Source organism: Lampetra planeri, chromosome 21, assembly GCF_965212315.1.
Source record: "Lampetra planeri chromosome 21, kcLamPlan1.2.h2, whole genome shotgun sequence".
Classification (NCBI taxonomy): domain Eukaryota; kingdom Metazoa; phylum Chordata; class Hyperoartia; order Petromyzontiformes; family Petromyzontidae; genus Lampetra; species Lampetra planeri.
In genome coordinates this window covers 10,696,886-10,717,408 of record NC_136127.1, presented here as the reverse complement: position 1 = coordinate 10,717,408, position 20,523 = coordinate 10,696,886, and the positions used below count along the sequence as shown (strand labels likewise).

General features: G+C 53.1%; 1 protein-coding gene across 1 annotated transcript in view; it reads right to left on the bottom strand.

The window, feature by feature from the left end:
- Window positions 1–5,407: 5,407 nt before the first annotated feature.
- Window positions 5,408–20,523, bottom strand: part of NSF (N-ethylmaleimide sensitive factor, vesicle fusing ATPase) — a 48,989-nt gene continuing 33,873 nt past the window's right edge. Inside the window, exons 18-21 of the mRNA XM_078603962.1 lie at window positions 13,111–13,245; window positions 12,588–12,701; window positions 10,474–10,529; window positions 5,408–9,135 (exon numbers count right to left, since the gene is read on the bottom strand). Of these exons, the coding sequence (XP_078460088.1) occupies window positions 9,120–9,135; window positions 10,474–10,529; window positions 12,588–12,701; window positions 13,111–13,245 (321 nt within the window). The 3' untranslated portion in view covers window positions 5,408–9,119. The remainder of the gene's footprint in view (window positions 9,136–10,473; window positions 10,530–12,587; window positions 12,702–13,110; window positions 13,246–20,523) is intronic.

Genomic DNA, 20,523 nt, shown 5'->3' with positions numbered 1-20,523 from the left:
ATGAATATTGATAAAAAAAAGAAAATGTACAAAATTAAACTTTTCGATGTTTGGGAATTCCCCCCCCCGCCCCCCCCTAATAAATACGGAGCGACGTCGCTGTCTCGGTGGGCACACTCGGGACTACGTCCGTCTCGTCTGCAACGCAGCAGCACCCCCCCCCCCCGCGTCTTGCAGCCTTCCCTCTACCCCCTTGCCGCCCCACGAGAATAGCGCGGAGACCAACCTGTGCCCCGAGCGGTCTTTCCTCATTGCAGCTCCCCCCCCGCCCGCGCGGGCCCGCCGGAGACCCCTTGGGTGGCCTTTAATGCGGCCCCTTCGTCAATACACAAATGGTGAAATCAGCCCTCCACCACCACCACCATCATCATCGTCATCGTGCTGCTGTCAAACCCTCAGCGGTTTCAAATGTGCGGTGCGGCCCCTTCGCCCCCTCCCCAACCCCTCCTGAGAATGAGTGAAGATCTCTGCGCTAAAGTAATTCTTGGCGACGGTGACCCACGATGGCAGCGGCGTTGGTGGAGCGGCGCTTGAGGTTTGGAGGCGGCGAGGTGAGCGCCAAGGAGGTTTCGTCACGCGAAGGGTTGCCCGCTGTTGCTGGTTGGGACGGCCGATCGTGGCGTGATGGATACCGAAGCTGTCGTCACCATTATCACCACCGCCGCCGCCTCCGCCATCGTCATCATCGTCGTCGTCGCCGCAATTGTGACTGAAACGATGTATGTTGAACTTCTTTCACGCCGTACGTAGCCGACCGCGATGTGTGACGATCATCGGTATTATCATTACCGCTGTCATTAACACCAATACAGATGTCACAATCTCTACCGCCATTCATTCCACCGTTGTCATCAGCATCATCGTCATCACCACTGCCATTATCATCACCACCACTGCCATCGTCATCATTACCACTGCCATCATCATCATTACTACTGCCACCATCATCATTACTACTGCCACCATCATCATCACAACCACCATCACCGTCTTCATCACCACTGCCATCATCATTAGAACCATCATCACCATCTTCATCATCACTGCCATCATCATCATCACCACCACCATCATCACTACCACTGCCACCATCATCATTACAACCACCATCACCGTCTTCAGCACCACTGCCATCATCACCATCATTACCGCTGCCACCATAAGTACTCTCACCTTCATTCTAACAATCATGAGAATCATCATCCTCATCATCCTCATCATCATCGTTGTCGTCATCAACGGCCACTGCCACTGTTGTGCCAGGCGCTGGTTCTCCAGAGACCTCCAGTTCCTTCATAGAGATCTGTCCAATAAAGTTCCTGGATCGATTTTTACAGAAATCCCTTCAGCAAACCGTGGATTTACTTTCATCGAAGATCGCTTCGCCTTTGCAGAGATGTTCTCGTGGCTGTCCATCCTTCGTGGAGACCTACATCTTTTATTTCGCGATACTTTGTCCAGAATTCTGAGGACGTCAACTTCCCATTCGCTGCCTTAATAAGACACCGGTTCATTCGAGCGCCTGCAGTTAACACATTCATCGTTCTCTATATATATACATAGCTTGCAGTGAGCGTCGTTTATTTTCAAATGTCTCTTATTTAAAGTAACCTCCTGTCCACTTGCATAGAGATCTATGAAGTGACCCCCATTGGACTCTTATTGAGATTTGTTAAAGTGAACCCAATTGATATCTCTTAAGCGATCTCCTATTCACTGGCATTGGAATCGACCTCCTGTTCACTTCCACTGAGATGTCATTCGACCTCCTGTTCACTCTCATAGACATCTGGTGACTCCCGTTCACCGTCACATTGAGAATGCCCCGGAGTTTCACTCGAAGAGACCTCGACGAACGACGCTTTATTCCCAACTTCCTCCCGAAACTCTTCATGCCGGGTTTGGCCGGCGGCTCCATTTGACGGTCGAACCAGCGGAGGACATTCCACGTTAGTGTGGCGTGAAGGGAAAGGGGGTGGGTGGGTGGGTGGGAGGTCGAACTCGCCCGTGAGACATCTTCTAAAGCGCTGCCACGGAGGGTTGTGATCGATCCGCACCCTGCCGCCCGCCCTCCTCGGTCAGGATGTGAACTCGTGACCTTTCACCCTCGCGGGGCCTCGCACTCTGACCCCCCCCCCCTCACCTTCCACCCCCCCCCCCCAACCGGCCTGAGAGAGAGAACAGCAAAACTCCACTGCTAAATGTGTCTAGTTGGTAGCGTTTACTTAATTGTTAATGTGTTATGTCCTAAAACCTCTATAATAAAAGCACGTATTTATTGAACATAATGTATATATGCGTTTAAAAAAAGGGGTGGGGGGAGAGGGGGGGCCACGCAAAACAAGAAAGGGCCAAGGGCTCTGTCGAGACGAGATGCGCGCGTGTGGGGTCGCGAGGTGGTCAACGTCGCCGTCTCCGCGAGCTGGCGGAACATCGACGCAGAGAGAGAGAGGGGAGAGAGAGCCGCTTTCTATTAACACGAGTGCAGAAATAAATAATTGCACGGTTTTTTTTTTTATAAAAAAATAAAAGGTTAGACGATAACGACGTTAACGATAAAAGTGAACGTGTTGTACCCACCGTTTGAATTGTGTTTTTGTCGTCGGACGTCGGACGTTGGCGGCACGTTCGTTCGCGATGTGCAGATGACCATAAACACTGCGGGTCGTCGCGTTCTGAGAAGGCGCCACGGCAATTAAACAGCGTGGTGGAGTTTGGTCAAATAACACCACCACCACCACCACCCACCCACCCACACCAAATAACACCACCACCACCACCCACCCACACCAAATAACACCACCACCACCACCCACCCACACCAAATAACACCACCACCACCACCACCACCCACCCACACCAAATAACACCACCACCACCACCACCACCCACCCACACCAAATAACACCACCACCACTACCACCACCGACCCACACCACCACCACCACAACCCACCCACACCAAATAACACCACCACCACCACTACCACCACTCACCCACACCACCACCACCCACCCACACCAAATAACACCACCACCACCCACACCACAACGCAGGCAGCACGGCGTGGATGGGCATGTGCCCCTCATCCGAGAGCGGAATTACAAAAAAGGGCAACTCTGTGATAGCACTGTGGAAGAAAAAAAAGTGAATTTTGTCCCTGGGTGGTCAGTGTTATTTCCTAATTTCTTATGCCTCAACAGTACAGAACATGGATATTATTATTCCCCACAAACTTTGCTTTTGTGACCAGGAAAGTGATATTTTGAAATGTAGCTATTTTCAATGAGAAAACTTGTGCATTTGTGTTATTCCTTCACGTAAAGTCGTGGTCACAAAAGCAAAGTTTGTGGGGGAATAATAGCCATGTTCTATACTTTTGAGGCATAAGCAATAAAAAAAATAACAATTACTACCCAGGGACAAAAATCGTGTTACACCGTGTAATGCACTCAGTACCGCATACATTGAACATACAGTATCACATTTGCAGACCTCTGGTCAATCCACTGCTGGATGAAGAGCCTCCTGCCACATACCAAGAGATGGGCTCGGGACGCTCCATCTCCGAGGGGGTGACCCCACCGATTCTCTCTCTCTCTCTCTCTCCAAGACGAATCCCAATTTCGACTTCCATCCCCATCACCAACATCGCCACCCACCCCAGGGCATCAACCCCCGCCGAACGACGCGTCCAACCCAAGCCCGTGCCATTTTCTGAAAACCAAACATTCTTTGGCGATGCTGCAGCTTGCATTTGACACGGTTAATAATGGAAAAAAATAACAAACACAAAGCGAGTGGCACCTATGAAAGCCGGCACATTGGCACACGATGGGTGTGGGTGGCCAGCACCACGTGGCGATGTTTACACACCGCACCAGGTACTCATGTGAGGCTGAGTCGACGTAGGGGAGGCACAGGACCGGTTCAGACAATCGTCACCACTGGTGTTGGCCCTGAGCGGGAATCGAACTCGGGCCGCCAGGTTCGTAGCGCAGCGGCACTAACCGCAACACTACCGCTCCCCAAATAAGATAAACCCAACTCTCCTACACACACACATTCTTTAAAAACACTGCGGGGCTTGAACGAAAAAATATATACAATATGCAACGTTTCAGGCAACGGGCCTTCTTCACAGCGCATACATTATCTCACTTTTCCCAACGGTCAACGTGATGTCTCCAGTTTCGCAACTGCATCGTGACCCTTCTATCGAAGTTATTCCAAGGACGCATCTCTCCATTACGTTGCTCTGCTGGTGCCTAAGCTATTGTTCAATACCCTGCGTGCACTGCGAGGTGTGACACCTGGCACCGCGACGACGCGCGATCTCCGATCAATCAATGCAAGGTTTGTAGCCGTCTTCAGCAACAAGCTGAGAAGCAAGCGCGGAGGGCCCACAGGAACTGTTCGTGGCTTCGTTTCTCAGTCCGCTGGTCCCTGGTGAGGGTCGCGGCAGCAGCGTGTTGAGTAGGGGCGGTCCACACCTCCCTTTCCCTGGTGACATACTCGAGCACTACTACAATACACTATACACTACTGTGCACTACAGGAAACACGGCTATACACTATACACTACTATACGCAGACTCTAGCTCTCCCTGGGGAATTCCCAGGCGTTCCCAGGCCAGATGAGCGACATAGCCACCCCCCCCCCCCCCCCAGCGTGTACTGAGCCGGAAGATACATCTCTTTTTTATTTTGGTGCAATTGAGTACATCTAATCGTCATAACCATTGCTCTACTGCAGCTCAGCGACTCGGTAGTCCTACAAGGCGCGTGGTGACGCTAGGAGATGTCCATGTTGCGAGCTCGGTATTTGAAGGCCTGAAGACTCAAAATCGGTGATTTCGCCTTCAATTTGTAATCAAGGGAGGCAGATCCGTATCCGGACAGCAGAGTGACGGACGGCGCTTCTGTTCATTGATCATGTTCTGACAATTGGTGGGGGGCGGGGGGTGATTTAGTCCGGTTTTAAATTCACCGATTGTCACGGGCTGAGTGGACTTCAGTCGGCAGAGACCGTTCCAGACCACCGCGAGGACTTAAGATGAGAAGCTTCGTTCCGCTGTCCGAAGCCGCGTGGATTTCACACAGCAGCAGCAGCTCCATACCAGATGAGCGTATGTTTGGTGATGGGACCTATGGGTGGATGGCATCACCCAGGTATGGTAGTTGACCGTCCGTACCAGATGTAAGGTGTCGTGATGGGACCTATGGGTGGATGGCATCACCCAGGTATGGTAGTTGACCATCCGTACCAGATGAAAGGTGTCGTGATAGGACCTATGGGTGTATGGCATCACCCAGGTATGGTAGTTGACCGTCCATACCAGATGAGTGGAGGTGAAGTGATGGTTCCTTATGGGTGGATGGCATTGCTCATCTTTGCACTGCAAGATACTTTTTTTTACTTTTATTTCTGCATCACAAAATCAATAGCACGTCACAGAAGACAACGCCGAACGACAGCAGTGCTACAATCGACAACTCGGAGCCATATTTTTGTTTCTACACGTAATATATATCCGTAAAGCAAATCGCCTTGTTCAACAAATCGGATCACAGCCAAGACGGGACCGTAAGGAGCAGCGCACGATTCGTCACCCGATAAAAGCAACTGGAAGCGACGATCATAGCACATGCCGGACTCACAAAACAGAAGCGCCACCACCACCACAACACTCACACCACTGTCTGTACACGTGGGGGACACATGGGTATTAAATTAAGCCTAAAAACTTACTCGGTGCCACCTGCAGCGGTGCGCACACACGCGCGCGTACGGGTGGGATGTACACTCAGGAATGACACTGTGGGGGTGGGGTTGAAAAAATGAAATAAAAATACATCACAAGCCAAACAAGGCCTAAACTCGACAATCTATCACACCGTCAACAGCGCCGATTGTCGCTGGTCGCTTGGCTCCATGGGCTGTTGGGCGCCGTCACTCGGCACGGCACGTGGCCTGGGAGCGAGGGGAGCCAGTTGGCCACGTGACCCGGGAGAGAGTGGGGAGAGTTGGACACGTGACCCGGGAGCGAGGGGGGAGAGTTGGACACGTGACCCGGGAGCGAGGGGGGAGAGTTGGACACGTGACCCGGGAGCGAGGGGGGAGAGTTGGACACGTGACCCGGGAGAGAGTGGGGAGAGTTGGACACGTGACCCGGGAGCGAGGGGGGAGAGTTGGACACGTGACTCTGGAGCGAGGGGGGAGAGTTGGACACGTGACTCGGGAGCGAGGGGGACGAGTTGGTCACGTGACCCGGGAGCGAGTTGGCCACGTGACTTGGGAGCGAGTTTGTCACGTGACCCGGGAGCGAGGGGGGAGAGTTGGGCACGTGACCCGGCAAAACCCGTGGAGGTTGGGGGGGTTAAAGTCTCGAGAAATGTAGAGGGATGGACTAAGCAGCAAGCAATTTGTTCACCAACTGATTTAATGGCCAAAATGACATGCTTCATCTCTCTATATATATGTATTTATATATACTTATTTATTATAATCGAGTCTATTAAAGCCGCTCGTTTTGGTAGAATATTCGTCGGTATAGGTCAACAACAAAAAAATCAACACCTAATCGGAGATGGTGATTTGTGAGAGTTGGAGTTTATGGTCTGCTGTTGAATAACCACCCACACAGCTTGTCGCCTCGAGCTGCCCTGTCCTATACAGAACGCTCGTCACATCCAGCACACAGACTCTTCCATTTCATACAAATAAAGAACCCTGGTCACATTCAATACAGAAGCCACAACCAAATCCGATAAGATAACTTTAACCCCACCCCCCTATCCAATACAGAACCCTCTACGCTTTGTGAAGACTTGAACGGTTATGCGTGTTTGTGTAATGTTAATTTTGGCTGATATTGTTGCCGACCAATCTGAAACGGGAGCCCTCAAATCTCACCAACCCTCGTCAAATCCCATGCAGAAGAACCCTCACCTCGTCACTTGGGCCTAACACAAGAGATCTGCGCTGACTTGTGGCGACGGCTTCTCGGACGTCACGTCTGGTTAAAAGACCGTGAGATATGTACACACTGTTGTGCTGCCTTGCCATCGACAACCAACGCAGTCAACTAAACAACCGAGCTTTGGCCAATTGAGTCATCAGTCGCAGCGGATGTACGCTTGCCATGGAGGTACACGCTACCGCCTTGTGGGGCAGTCCGGCGAACGTATACAACTCACCGAAATGCTTCAAGGTGACCAGGTGAGATGCTACATATTGCACATATATATAAGCGCACGCACACACACACACGTAGTTTTAAAAGTGGCTGGGAGTTGACATCGGCCCGTTGCTGCCGGGATCCCCCGAAAACCGCAAAGACCAATTGCACGTCGCTCCCGTCAGGTTTGGAGCAGAGTCTGTAACCGGGCCCCGGCGTTTCGCGCCCACTTTAAAAGGGCGCGAGAGGGCGAGCGGCATCGGACCCGCGAGGAAAAGGAATGTTAAGAACATTCGCCGGCCGGTTTGCGAGAGCCCGACGGTACAGCGAATAGGGCCGAGCGATCAGCCGGGGGGGGGGGGGGGGGTTTCGAAACGACGACCCACGGGGGCTGCGCGGGTGCCCGGCTGAAGACGCGAGTGGCGCTAGGGGGTACTCCCAGGGGGGAGGGCCGCCTCAATACCGGAAGGAAAACAAATCGGGGCGAGCGATCTGGAGCCCGTGTTGTTGTTTCGAGCGATCCCGGGGGATGCGGCGTGCGTCCAGGGGCCCAGGGGGGGTGCGAGCGGCAAGATCACGGAGAAACGAGGACGTCGCCGAAGCCGGGCGGCGAAACGGGACAGCGGGCGACCCGGGTGGCGAACTTGGGTCCCGCGGGACGCGGCGGAGCGACTTCGTTGCACGCGGACGAGAGCTGTGAAAAACTCAAACGACGGCCCGCACTTTCAGAGACGAATCGCCCACGCGCAGCGACGCGCGGGGGTGAGACGACGCCACCTCCCATCCGGCCAATGGGGTCGCGCGCGCGTGTTTGTGTTGCAAACACGCAAGAGTGGACACTCAAAAACTATTCAGAACGGAGCGACGCGGACAACCGCATTGCGTCGAGCGACGACACCGCCGCGCAAACCTCGCGCCGTTTACTCGCAGCCGTAACGGTCGTACACGCGCACGCGCCTTGCTGTGGCGAGGATACGAGCCGTACACGTTTGTGCGCGTGTGCGTTTGAGGAGAGCGTGCATGATGACGTGAGCTGTGACTGGGGCGCAGGCCGAGGTACCAATGCACATCCGATTAGCGCGGCTGGCTATGTACGGTGCGAAAGAAGTTCAACACACACACACATACGATGCGGTGTTGGCGTGCGGGAGTGTCGGAGAGATGCGCACCCAGTAAACTAATTACGCGCGTGGGTTCTGTTGCTGCCAAGGATGTACGTGGGCACGCGACAGCCACTGCACCACCCAGTGTGTCGGCAGCTACGCTACCGCTCCCCACGCATGACAGAAAGATCCCCCCCCCCTCCCACCTATAGCCTTTAAAGTGCTGCTAGCGAGCACCCGATAATGCCCGGCATGGCACACCAAGGTGAGTGGACCAGCAGCATGCCCGACAGCCTTCGTCTTCCTACGGGCAATGTTTATACACCACAGCTGCTCCTCATTTGAGTCTGAAACGACCTGGGGAAGGCCCAGGGCCGGTTCAGATAAATGTCACCGATGTTGGCTCTCAGCGGGAATCTAACCTGGGTGGCCGCGTTCGTAGCGCAACAACCACTGTGCCACCGCTCCCCATAAATTAAAAACACAAGTAGATACATACGCACAGTCACGCAACTACCCCTATTACCCCACCCCTGGGTGTGCCTATGGCTGGGACAGCGTATGGGGGGGGGGAGTGGTGAATGGGTGATTGGGATGGGTGAGTGGGGTGGGTGAGTGGGGTAGGGAGTGAGTGGGGTGGGTGAGTGAGTCTGGTGGGAGTGAGAGGAGTGGCTGAGAGTGGTGGGTGAGTGGGGTGCGGGTGAGTGGGGTGGGAATGAGTGGGGTGGGTGAGTGGGGTGGGTGAGTGGGGTGGGTGAGTGGGGTGGGTGAGTGGGGTGGGTGAGTGGGGTGGGTGGGCGATCGTCACGCTCGTTCCCGCGCCGTGCCTCCCATCTCACGATTCCTGCAACCTGTGGCAACAACAACAGTAGAAATGACGAGAGTGATTATTATTACTATGGTAATAGTAATAATTGTGATCACGAGTCACAATCGATGTTTCTGTGTTGGGCCACGTGACGCACGGGGGCTCTGCCACGTTACGGCGCTACGGAATTTGCCGTTATTATTATTGTTGTCCTAAATACATTCCTGCGGAGGGAGCTGGTAGGAACGTTGGGTTGCTCGGTCAATGGCCAGGGTCAACGGCGGCGTGGTGTATTCCGCAAATATGCCCGACTGTGAGGGCGGGCACAAGCCGGCGTGAGTTGGTTAAACGTTGAGTTTTATAAGGGCACCACGGGGTGACCAGCCCCTCCCCACCCAGCCCCACCCCTCCCAACCCAGCCCCTCCCCACCCAGCCCCTCCCTGCACGACAGACACAATAATCCCATGTGGGCTGGTGTAACCAGGAGGTTCCTACCAGTATAATGATTAATGAGCTGACCAATTGTGCATGTGTTTAGTCCCTCCACCACCCGAAACAGTCAAATAAATTTAACTTTGGCGTGTAGAAGCATTCATAGCGCTAATTATTACTGTTGCGGCTTGCTCCGCTGGGCAAGTCGCTCGACAATTCTGACAACCAGATTCATCGATCAATTCCACCACCAATTCCACCACCCCCCGCCTCCAGCACCTCACGCCGTGGTGTTTCGTGGGAGTCGTTTGACCATACTTCACCACACCACTAATTTTCATTTCACAAGGTAAGGTCCACTGAGCTACGTAGCTCTTTTTCAGAAACGACCTGGCCACAAATGATAGCCTCAGCTAAGTCGCTTAACATGTGGGCATTCATAGCAGCAGCCAAACGCTCTGAACGCACGTTGTTTCTAAATGTGGAGGGGGAAAACCGGAGGTTGCAGAGAAAAAAATCCATGCAACCACAGGGAGAACAAACTCCAAACAAACAGGCGTCAGGGTCAGGATCAAACTCCACGACCTCCCGCATACCAGGCGAGGGAATTAACATCCCTCCACCGGCAGAGCTGGGAGGCTACCCAGGATCGGTTCAGACGCCACTCTCCGCTGCCAACATTGGCCGCAGCTGAGAGTCGCATCGCTCGGGTGGCTGCGTTCGTAGCACAGCCCATGAACATGCCACCGCTCCACTGATATGTATCGTTGTATCTCACTTCTATGCTTCCGCATCTGTGCTCCCCTCCTGACTGCAACAACCCAAGCGGACCGGGCATGGGCAAGGGCTCCTCATCCAGCAGTGGATTGACAACAAAAGGGCCCCTCTGTACAAAGCGCATTGAGAGTTGAAGCAACACTCATTGTTGTTAGGTGTTAACATACGCACCCTCCGTCCTCCTCCATTAGGCACAGGAACTTGCTGACGCGGAGGTGTGGCTCAGTCTGCAAGGGTACACAGAGGGAGACACAGAGAGAGACACAGAGAGACAAAGACACAGAGGGAGACACAGAGAGACAAAGACACGAGGCCGGAGCAATGTCAATATCAATGGGGCGGTGACGCGGCACGGCGGAAGTGCGTTCGCCGATTGTTGATTCGCGTTTAGAATGTGCCAGGCCGCCCTGGTTAACACCGGAGTGTGTTATATTAACCAAACATCTCTTGGTAAGTTTTTCAAGAGAGCAGAGAGGAGACATGAGCCCCAAAGGGAATTAGCATCTACAACTGCAGAACATGAAGAACCGGTGGCATCTACATCTGCAGAACGTGAAGAACCGGTGGCATCTACATCTGCAGAACATGAAGAACCGGTGGCATCTACATCTGCAGAACATGAAGAAGTCGTGGCATCTACATCTGCAGAACATGAAGAACCGGTGGCATCTACATCTGCAGAACGTGAAGAACCGGTGGCATCTACATCTGCAGAACATGAAGAACTCGTGGCATCTACATCTGCAGAACATGAAGAACCGGTGGCATCTACATCTGCAGAACGTGAAGAACCGGTGGCATCTACATCTGCAGAACGTGAAGAACTAGTGGCATCTACATCTGCAGAACATGAAGAACCGGTGGCATCTACATCTGCAGAACGTGAAGAACTAGTGGCATCTACATCTGCAGAACATGAAGAACCGGTGGCATCTACATCTGCAGAACGTGAAGAACTAGTGGCATCTACATCTGCAGAACATGAAGAACTAGTGGCATCTATATCTGCAGAACATGAAGAACTAGTGGCATCTACATCTGCAGAACGTGAAGAACTGGTGGCATCTACATCTGCAGAACGTGAAGAACCGGTGGCATCTACATCTGCAGAACGTGAAGAACTAGTGGCATCTACATCTGCAGAACATGAAGAACCGGTGGCATCTACATCTGCAGAACGTGAAGAACTAGTGGCATCTACATCTGCAGAACATGAAGAACCGGTGGCATCTACATCTGCAGAACATGAAGAACTCGTGGCATCTACATCTGCAGAACATGAAGAACCAGTGGCATCTACATCTGCAGAACATGAAGAACTAGCGACATCTACATCTGCAGAACATGAAGAACTAGCGGCATCTACATCTGCAGAACATAAAGACCAAGCGGCATCTACATCTGCAGAACATGAAGATCCGGTGGCATCTACATCTGCAGAACATGAAGAACTCGTGGCATCTACATCTGCAGAACATGAAGATCCGGTGGCATCTAGATCTGCAGAACGTGAAGAACCAGTGGCATCTACATCTGCAGAACGTGAAGAACTAGTGGCATCTACATCTGCAGAACATGAAGAACTAGTGGCATCTATATCTGCAGAACATGAAGAACTAGTGGCATCTACATCTGCAGAACGTGAAGAACCGGTGGCATCTACATCTGCAGAACGTGAAGAACCGGTGGCATCTACATCTGCAGAACGTGAAGAACCGGTGGCATCTACATCTGCAGAACATGAAGAACCGGTGGCATCTACATCTGCAGAACATGAAGAACCGGTGGCATCTACATCTGCAGAACATGAAGAACTCGTGGCATCTACATCTGCAGAACATGAAGAACCAGTGCCATCTACATCTGCAGAACATGAAGATCCGGTGGCATCTAGATCTGCAGAACGTGAAGAACCAGTGGCATCTACATGTACAGCAGATTATACATCTTTTAAATCCGTTGTGTTTAGTGCACACGCCGTACCACAGGTTTGGATTCGACGGGAGTCAAGTTGGACTTATGAACAAATCGACTTGTGAACAGACCTCTGGAACGTAACTCGTTTGTAAGTAGAGGAGTCCCTGTACTACGCGCCGTCTGCTTCACAGTGGACGTTAATTGAAAAGAGCAGGTGATTGCGTGCCACCGTAACTACTCAATTGGGTGCCTACGACAAAGCTGACCATGACGCAAACACGGAAATGACAATGGCAATGCGGCGGAAATGCTGCCAGAGTAGAGGTGATGATGATAACAAGGGGGGGGGGGTCGGGGGTCACACGAACCTGCATGGCCATCTCGATGAGCGTGAGAAGCTTCTTGATACCGATCCACACCTTCTTGCCCTTCACGTACTGAGAGATCTTGGCCCTCTCCTTGTCCTCAAAGCTGCTCAGTTGCTGCAGAAATTTGGTGGTGGCGGGGTGGGGGTGGTGGGGGCAGGGTGGTGCAGTGGTGACATTTGTGCCTCAAAGCAAGAAAAGCATGTGTTTAATTCCCGACTTGGGCAACCTCTGTTTGTGGAGCTTGCACGTCTCTCTCTTTCTCCCCCCGTGGTCGCGTGGATTTTTCTCTGGGTCCTCCGGTTTCTCCCCTCCACATTTAGAATCGACGTGCGTTGTACATTATTCGGCTGCTATAAATTTCCATGCGTTAAGCCACCTCGTTGAGCTATCACTTGTGATAGCCAGGTCGCTTCTGAAAAAGGACTACAAAGCCCAGTGGGGGCCTCACCTGGTAAAACAAAAAAATTGTTTCAAGTTATAGTCCCATAGTCTGCAGGGCTATGCAATCCTGTGGTGTCCTTACTTCGAGCGCGTCCATCAGCTGCTCGCCCTTGGAGATGTTGGAGACGTGGATGGTGGTGCTGAAGGCGTCCAGCATCTCCATCTCCTGCAGCACCTCCCTGCGGCTCGACGTGCCGATGATGAGAAGCTTCCGGCCCTGCAGCAATGCACAGACACCGACGAAGATAAAGATCCCCCCCCCAACGTAATAGCCTTCACGGACTGTTGGGGCAAGTGCTGCTCGCGGAGTAGACTTTTGAAAGCCGGGACTGTGGCACACGAGCGTGGTGGTGGGATGGGGTCAGGACCAGACCCAGCTCCCTTCGTCTCCCCAGTGGCGATGTTTACATGTTTACACGTCACACCAGGTACACATTTGAGGCCGAGTCGACCTAGGGGAGGCCCAGGACCGATCTCGATATTCGACACTGTTAGCCATGAGCGAGAATCGAACAACTACGCCTCTACTCCACTCAATACCTGCAGACAACGAGACACTCATGCAAGACACTCACACAAAGACAAAGGTTACCTGTGTAGCCTTAAACAGTGTTGTCAGCGAGTACTTATGAGGACAGGCACGGCACACACGGGGGTGATGAGGCCGGCACCACGTCTCGCCGAATTTGCACCCCCTCCCGCCAACGCTGATGCTTAAGCCACCGCACCACACCAGGTACCCAATTGAAGCTGGGATCGGTTCAGCCATTCACCGCTGACGTTGGCTGGGAATCGAACCTGGGTTTTGCCACCTTCGTAGCAAAGTGCGCTCGCCCCACTTTAGACACCGCTCCGCAGACGCTCGTCAGCGCGCGTGCACACACGTGGGACTGTGGGTGCGAATACAAAACCAAAGTCTTCGTGGCTACGTTTTTACACACGGACACGCGCCCAATATTCCACACGCACACAAGGTGCGAGGAACACCCGCTCGCGGCTGCACCTCGCACCTGACATCGGCAAGGGCGATCGACGGATCATCCCTGCCCGAAGCTCGGACACTTTCTCGACGAATCTCTGCAGCAAACGCCAGAGTTGGGGCGCGTCTCAAGATCCGGATGTGCGTCCGGGCGGTCGATTCGCTGCTCTCATCCTGCCCAGCAAGCAGCGCGATGCCGCTGGGAGGTCCGGCAGGAGACGCAGGGTTAATTTTAACCAAGCTTTCAATTCGGGGTTATTTATTTATTTCCCCCCAGCTATTCGCTTTAATTTTTTTTTACTCCTTTTCCCAATGTCCCCCCCCCCGTCCTGCTCCCCCCCCCCCCTCCCCCGAGCGTTCGGTCCGCGGCGCCACGAGCACAATGCCGAGCGCGGCCGAGAAATGTCCCTCGTATTTTCCAACCCCGGAGTTTAATTGATACGAAGTTTGACCCCGTCCCTAATCTGATTAAAAATAAGAGTCTTATGCGCCGCCTTTGTCTCCGGGAAGTGACCCCACCTCCCACGCAGACGCGCCCGAGCGGTCACGCTCACGCTCTTCCCAACGTCCGCACGGGGGCCGCAGCGACGACGGACAGCCAGACATCGCCGGCGCAGCGCCGCCGTTACGGGGACCAATGGAGGAGGCTCCCAGACCCGCGGTGCCCAGCACACGGAGCCCCCCGCGGCACACGGCATCCGGAGAACCCCGCGTCGTGCGAGCTATGGTAGCGCCACCGAGTAGCCCCCCCCCCCCCCCCCATCGTTGTGCAAGAGCGCAGAAGGGTGGTCAACACATCTACGCCACTTTATAAGGAACGAAACAGGTGGACTTCTCCACAAATCTGGCTGTCGCCTGATGAAGCTGGTTGTAATTACTGGCGAAACGTCGGACTCTCCAACACACCGGTGTGCTGTACTAGTGACGAATTAACCACGTTATGTTTACGTGACAACCCTTACTAGTTGGCTGTGTTGGGTGGTGGCGGGTTTAACGACACATTTATATATTTACGCGATCTAACCCAAAAACCTCTATTATGGATAGCCCAATGGGGTAGCTCCACGGAGTAGCCCCACTGAGTGACCCTACTGGGTGACCCTTCCAGGTAGCCCAACGCGGTAGCCCCACCAGGTAGCTGTGAAGCTGAGCGAGCCAAGCGAGAGTGACGTCGTTCTGTGGGAACGCAAAGCAAATGTTGTGGGGTGGGGGGGGGGAGACCCGGAGAACGGTCGGGACACGATGGGTTCACCGAAGATTTAGTTAAAACGCTCCGGCTACTGCCGCTGTGCATTGCAGTTAGCCGCTGTGCGTTACGCGCCGCTTTATTTTAAACGAAACGCAGCGCTGATGTTTGGGGGATTTTCTAGCGAAGTAGCCGTGAAGTTTTTGAGCACCGCTGCAGTTAAAAAAAGTTACATGCCGCTGCCGTTTAAAATTAACGGTGGCTTTGGGGAAGAAAAAAAAAACCTTGCTTCGTCACATTTAACACCACTGAAACGTTGTAAACAATACAAAAACACAAATGGTTTCCGTTTTGCAAACGCAGACGCGATTAAAGAATAAACGTTTGGCGGTTCCAGCAGCGACATATTTTGGTGCGCGACAAAAACACAAACCTAACCACGCCGCCGCCGAATAACGCTGAGCTACGCGTCCTTGTTTTCCGACAGGCTGCGGGAAAAACAAGCTTCTAAGCAGTGGACAAAACCCAAGCGCTGTGTTTGGAGTGTGCGTGCGCGAGCGCATGGATGGCGTCTAACTGAGCAGCGGGTCTGAGCAGCTGTGGGATACCCGCAGTGGTGGCTGAAAGGGCCCACAGAGAGGCCTGGCCCAGGCCACCGCTGGGTTCTCGCACTTCCACAGCTCCGGCACACACCGCCACCACCGCCACCAACGCCACCACACCGCACGCACCGCACGCTCCGCACACCCCGTCTGTGTCCTGATCCATCGCGCGCACCGTGCCCGCAGGACGTTTGCTACGACCGCCCGCCCGCCCGCCCTCTCGGGCGAGAGGGGGGCTCTCTCCCCGCACCAGCCTGGGACCGGCGAAATATTTTCGCAGGAAAAATTTCATATTTGCTGCCAAGAAAAGAGAAGGAGTTACGGGGGCACTTGGCAGTGTCTAGAGTTTTCCCATTGTGCCAAAATCACAACAGGAGCATTGAAGAGTGAAAACTAATTCCGGCTTTGCATAAATCCCCCAGCGCTGGTAAAATGGTGCTTAGCACAGCAGGTACTGCGGCTCATTCAGCCGCTATTTAAAGAAATTTATTGGATATGGTGTCAATCACCAACCACACCGGCTGAAAGCAGCGGCCATCTATTCCCCCCCCACCCCCCCCCCCCACTTTTTTGGCGTTTATGCACCCGTCGGATTACGTTGGGAAATTTTTCAAAAAAAATAAAACGTCACTCTTACAACGATGACAACAGAGAGAAGAAGCAGCGGCGTGGAATGCCCAGACCGATACGCCGTCATTGCAGTGTTGGGCTTAACCGCGTTTTCGGTCTGGGCGGTGGAATTCCCACAGCGGCAAGACTTGCGCCAATTCTTTATGAACGTTATTGCGACCGTCAACCAGCGCACGACGCCCGCAGCAGCAACGGCCCACCGCGTGACTGCATTTTAACTCGCAGGTAAAAAAACGATAACGATGATAATGGGACGTTGTCGTTCGTCAGTTCACTGCTGGATGAACACCTCCCGATGCCGTGTTGGTCGTGGGAGTTATGTTGACCATACTTCCCCCTCTACCAAGCCCGACACTGGTTCAGTGATTGGGCTGGTAGAGGGGGGGGGGCACAGTGGGGGGGGCCAGGAGCGGTTCAGATATCAAGGGCGACTGACGTTAGTCGTGGTCGGGTATCGAACTCAGGTCACTGGGTTCATGGCGTAGGAGTACAGTCACCAACGATTCCCCCACTGCTTCTCCCGATTAGAAAGCGACTTGGAATGAAATTATTCGAAGCTGGACTCCCCAAGCCACAGTAATGCAAGATGCGGGTAAAGAAAGTAAAGGATAAGCGGAAGCAAAGTCTGCGGTCGTGAATGTCAGGTGCCCACTTACAACAGGAAAAATAACTCTCGACACAGATTAGGGCGCTGAAACGTCACATTTGGTCAACTTTGAACACGGGACGGTTAGCTCAGGGGTGGAATAGAAGCTGGATTGTTCAGAGAAATATCGATTCTAAGGAGACAGCTGTAACTCCTCTGGGTTGAATGTATGTTGAACGTCTTTTGAAACCTATTTACCCAACCGTGCTAATCGGAGGTGTGGGGAAAGGACAATCCAAAAAACATGAATGGCAAACGGGGAAGAATTACACGAAGCAAATTGAACTTGGCATCAGGTGATATTATTTTTATTTTTGTATTGTTTGCTGTTGTAACTTGCTGACCCGCCCCATACCGGACAACTGTGAAAAAGAACTTCACAGCTCATAGGATTCCTCCTCCAGTCTAAATAAAGATTCTAATTCCGATTCTGAAATTTGATGATACGGCGACAGAGAGAGGGAGGCTGACGTTACCGGGACAAAGCGACGAGATGGGTGTCGTGCACGTTGACTGGCGGCGGGAGATGGGGCCACGTCCAGAAGGGGGGAGACGGAGCAATCGAGTAGATGGCAGAGGTCGCAAACGGGGTTTGATTCCTTACCCGTACCCGGCCGCACCAGGGTCGCAAATGGGTACCCGTACCCGGCCGGGTACGGGTATCCGTTCCCTACCCGTACCCTACCCGAAATGAGTGACAAACGGCTACTCACCAGTGACTCACGGCCTACCCGTACCCGACCGCACCAGGGTCGCAAACGGCTACCCGTACCCGTACCCGGCCGGGTACGGGTAGCCGGGTATCGGGTAGTGTACGGGTATCGGGTACCCGGTTGCGACCTCTGGTAGATGGACAACACGGGAGCTAGACGGATTGCTGCGTGACGCGACCACGGGGATGGGCAGTGGGCTTGGAGAGGCCCTCGTCCAGGGGTGCAGCGGCCATGGCTGATGACGATGATGTCGCCCGCCCCGCCAGCTAGGAGCAGGCCTACCAAAACCCCTCCTTCCTTAACACGCGCGCCTGGTCTTTTGTCACTAGAATTATGCCACCATTTTTAATAATCGCATTCACCATCTGAAAACAACGATCGTCTTATGTACAATTTTATAATCGCTGTCAAGCGCCTCTAAGATACCATGCTCTGCTGGTGGGACTCACAGAAGACAACGTTCAAGGTTGTTGCTGCTTAAACCAAAGTGGTGGCTGTAATCATTGTTCCAGTGGGCAAATGAGGCTGATGGACTCAACTTATATTTTATTTGTAAGTGGTGAAAGGGACTCCTTCCCGTCTGCGTTCATTATATTGGTCATAAATGCATTTCAAGACAAGTTCAAGGATGATGATCTTGAAACTAAAAACTGTCAGCATACATTTTACGCGACAACAAATGGTGCCACAAATGTTTTTTTTCTTCCTGTAATTGTGATGGAAATATTAAATCATCATCATCATCATCATCCGCCATGGTTAATATAATGTTGGATAAGCCACTGCCACCTCTCACGATGAGAAATATTTAAAACATTTGATTGAATTGACAATCAAAATCATCAGCCAACCAACCGGTCGCCAAAACACCACCACCACAACAACGACACTCAAAGAGTTCCGAGACGACCGACAACTACCGGGCAGCCGAGGCCGCAAGGCCAGGTGTCACCGCCCGATAGCGAGCGCCGCACCGGCGGGCGCACGGTTCCCGGGCGGTGCGCCGCCGCCGCCGCCGCCGCCCTCGGTCGCGCCGGGGGCCCCGCCAATGGAAACGGAGCAATAAAACCCCACGACAAGCGGAGCAGAAAAGCCGCCGGCCTCTTTGTTGCGCACAATGAGCCGTGCGCTCGCGGGAATTATTGGGCAATCAATAACAGCGTTTTGTCCGGAGACGGCAGGAAAGGAAGGGCCGAGAGGACGCCGCGTACGCGCCGGCGGTGCCGAGGAGGAGCGGATGCTCGGCTCGCTCTAATTGGCTGTCGCCGTGCGGACGGCCGGTGCAATTAGGGGTGGCCACACACACACGCGAGCGCGCGCGCACGAGCGCGCCGCACAGAGATGAAGTGTGAGCGTCGCACGGGTCGTCCCTGCTCCTGCTGTAGCCCCCCACCCGCCCCCCCCACTTCTCCCTGAACCCTCACGATGGCCCCCCCCCCCAACCCATCCCCCCACAAACCTCCATCTCTGACTCCCCCTTCTCGGCTTTCACCCAATCCGGGAAGGTTCCCTCGCAGATCCGAAATGGCCCCCGCGCGTCGAAACGTGGCACCATTTGCTCCAAGAAACAACGCAACGTAACGTCCCGATGCTGAAAGATTACGCGGCAAATTACTCAATTGCGTTCGCGCGCAGCAGAAGCATCAACATCGGCCCCCGTACGGTGGAACGACAGCAGGCTGCATCCGTGAGACACAGCGGTGGCGGTGCCCTCCTTCGCGATCGCCAGCGCTGCGATGACAGATCTGGTTATTTTGCTCCGACTCGCTCCCCCATCCCCTGAAAAATCACCTGCGGAATTCCTCAACTGGGATCAGACTACAGCAGCAGCAGTAGCAGCAGCAACATCGCCCACAAAATGAGAAATTTGGCACGACCCTCTTGAAGAAGAGACTCGGCGAGGCTTTGCTGGGTAAACAAGCGTGGCAGCAATAACGAACGTGGGTTTGATGTGTTTTGCGGTGTGAGCATAGATGCCTTGTCGGCGTGTGTGTGAGGACATCAGATGTCAGGCTACGTTGTAATTCCGTATTCCCCGCATTATAAGACGCTCCGTAAACAAACTCCAAATCTTTGCCTGGTGTCTAATACAACTATTCTACAAAATCTGGTCACACACACCTAGCGGATTATAAGCCCCACCTAAAACTTTTGCGATATAATACGGCAAATCTTCTATAAGCTTTTGCAATGGATGGCACATGTGCGTTATAATATCGTGACTGACAGCATGTGTGTTATCGTAGACCGTGTGTCTGACACCACGTGCGTTATAAGCGCTACAGGCTGTGATTGACAGTGTGTGCGGCAATTATAAGAATTACATTTATAAGAATTACAGATTTTGTCACTGATAGCACGCGCATCACAGGTTGTGCATAATCCCGAGAATAAGCCATCGCTGAAGAACTGTGAAGTGTACCCAACTTCACAGAGCATGTCAAAGTGTCCATCTGGCCGTATGTAATCTACTGGGATTAGAGTCAACGGTGTCGTAGAACTGGGCCTATGGGTTGTTAAATTAGAGAGGACAATTACTTTTTGCCGAAAGCACTTACCAAGTGTCCCAGTGCTTCTCAGCAACACTGTGGTTTTAAGAACACAGGGAAACGCTGCAATTTATCCATGCCGACGCTTTGCACTCGTCCCTCCGTTTGATGTTTTACCAAACGTGTTGACAACAGGTGTAAAGTTGCTACTTCTGTAAACGTACGCATACAAGGTCGGGTGAATAAACAA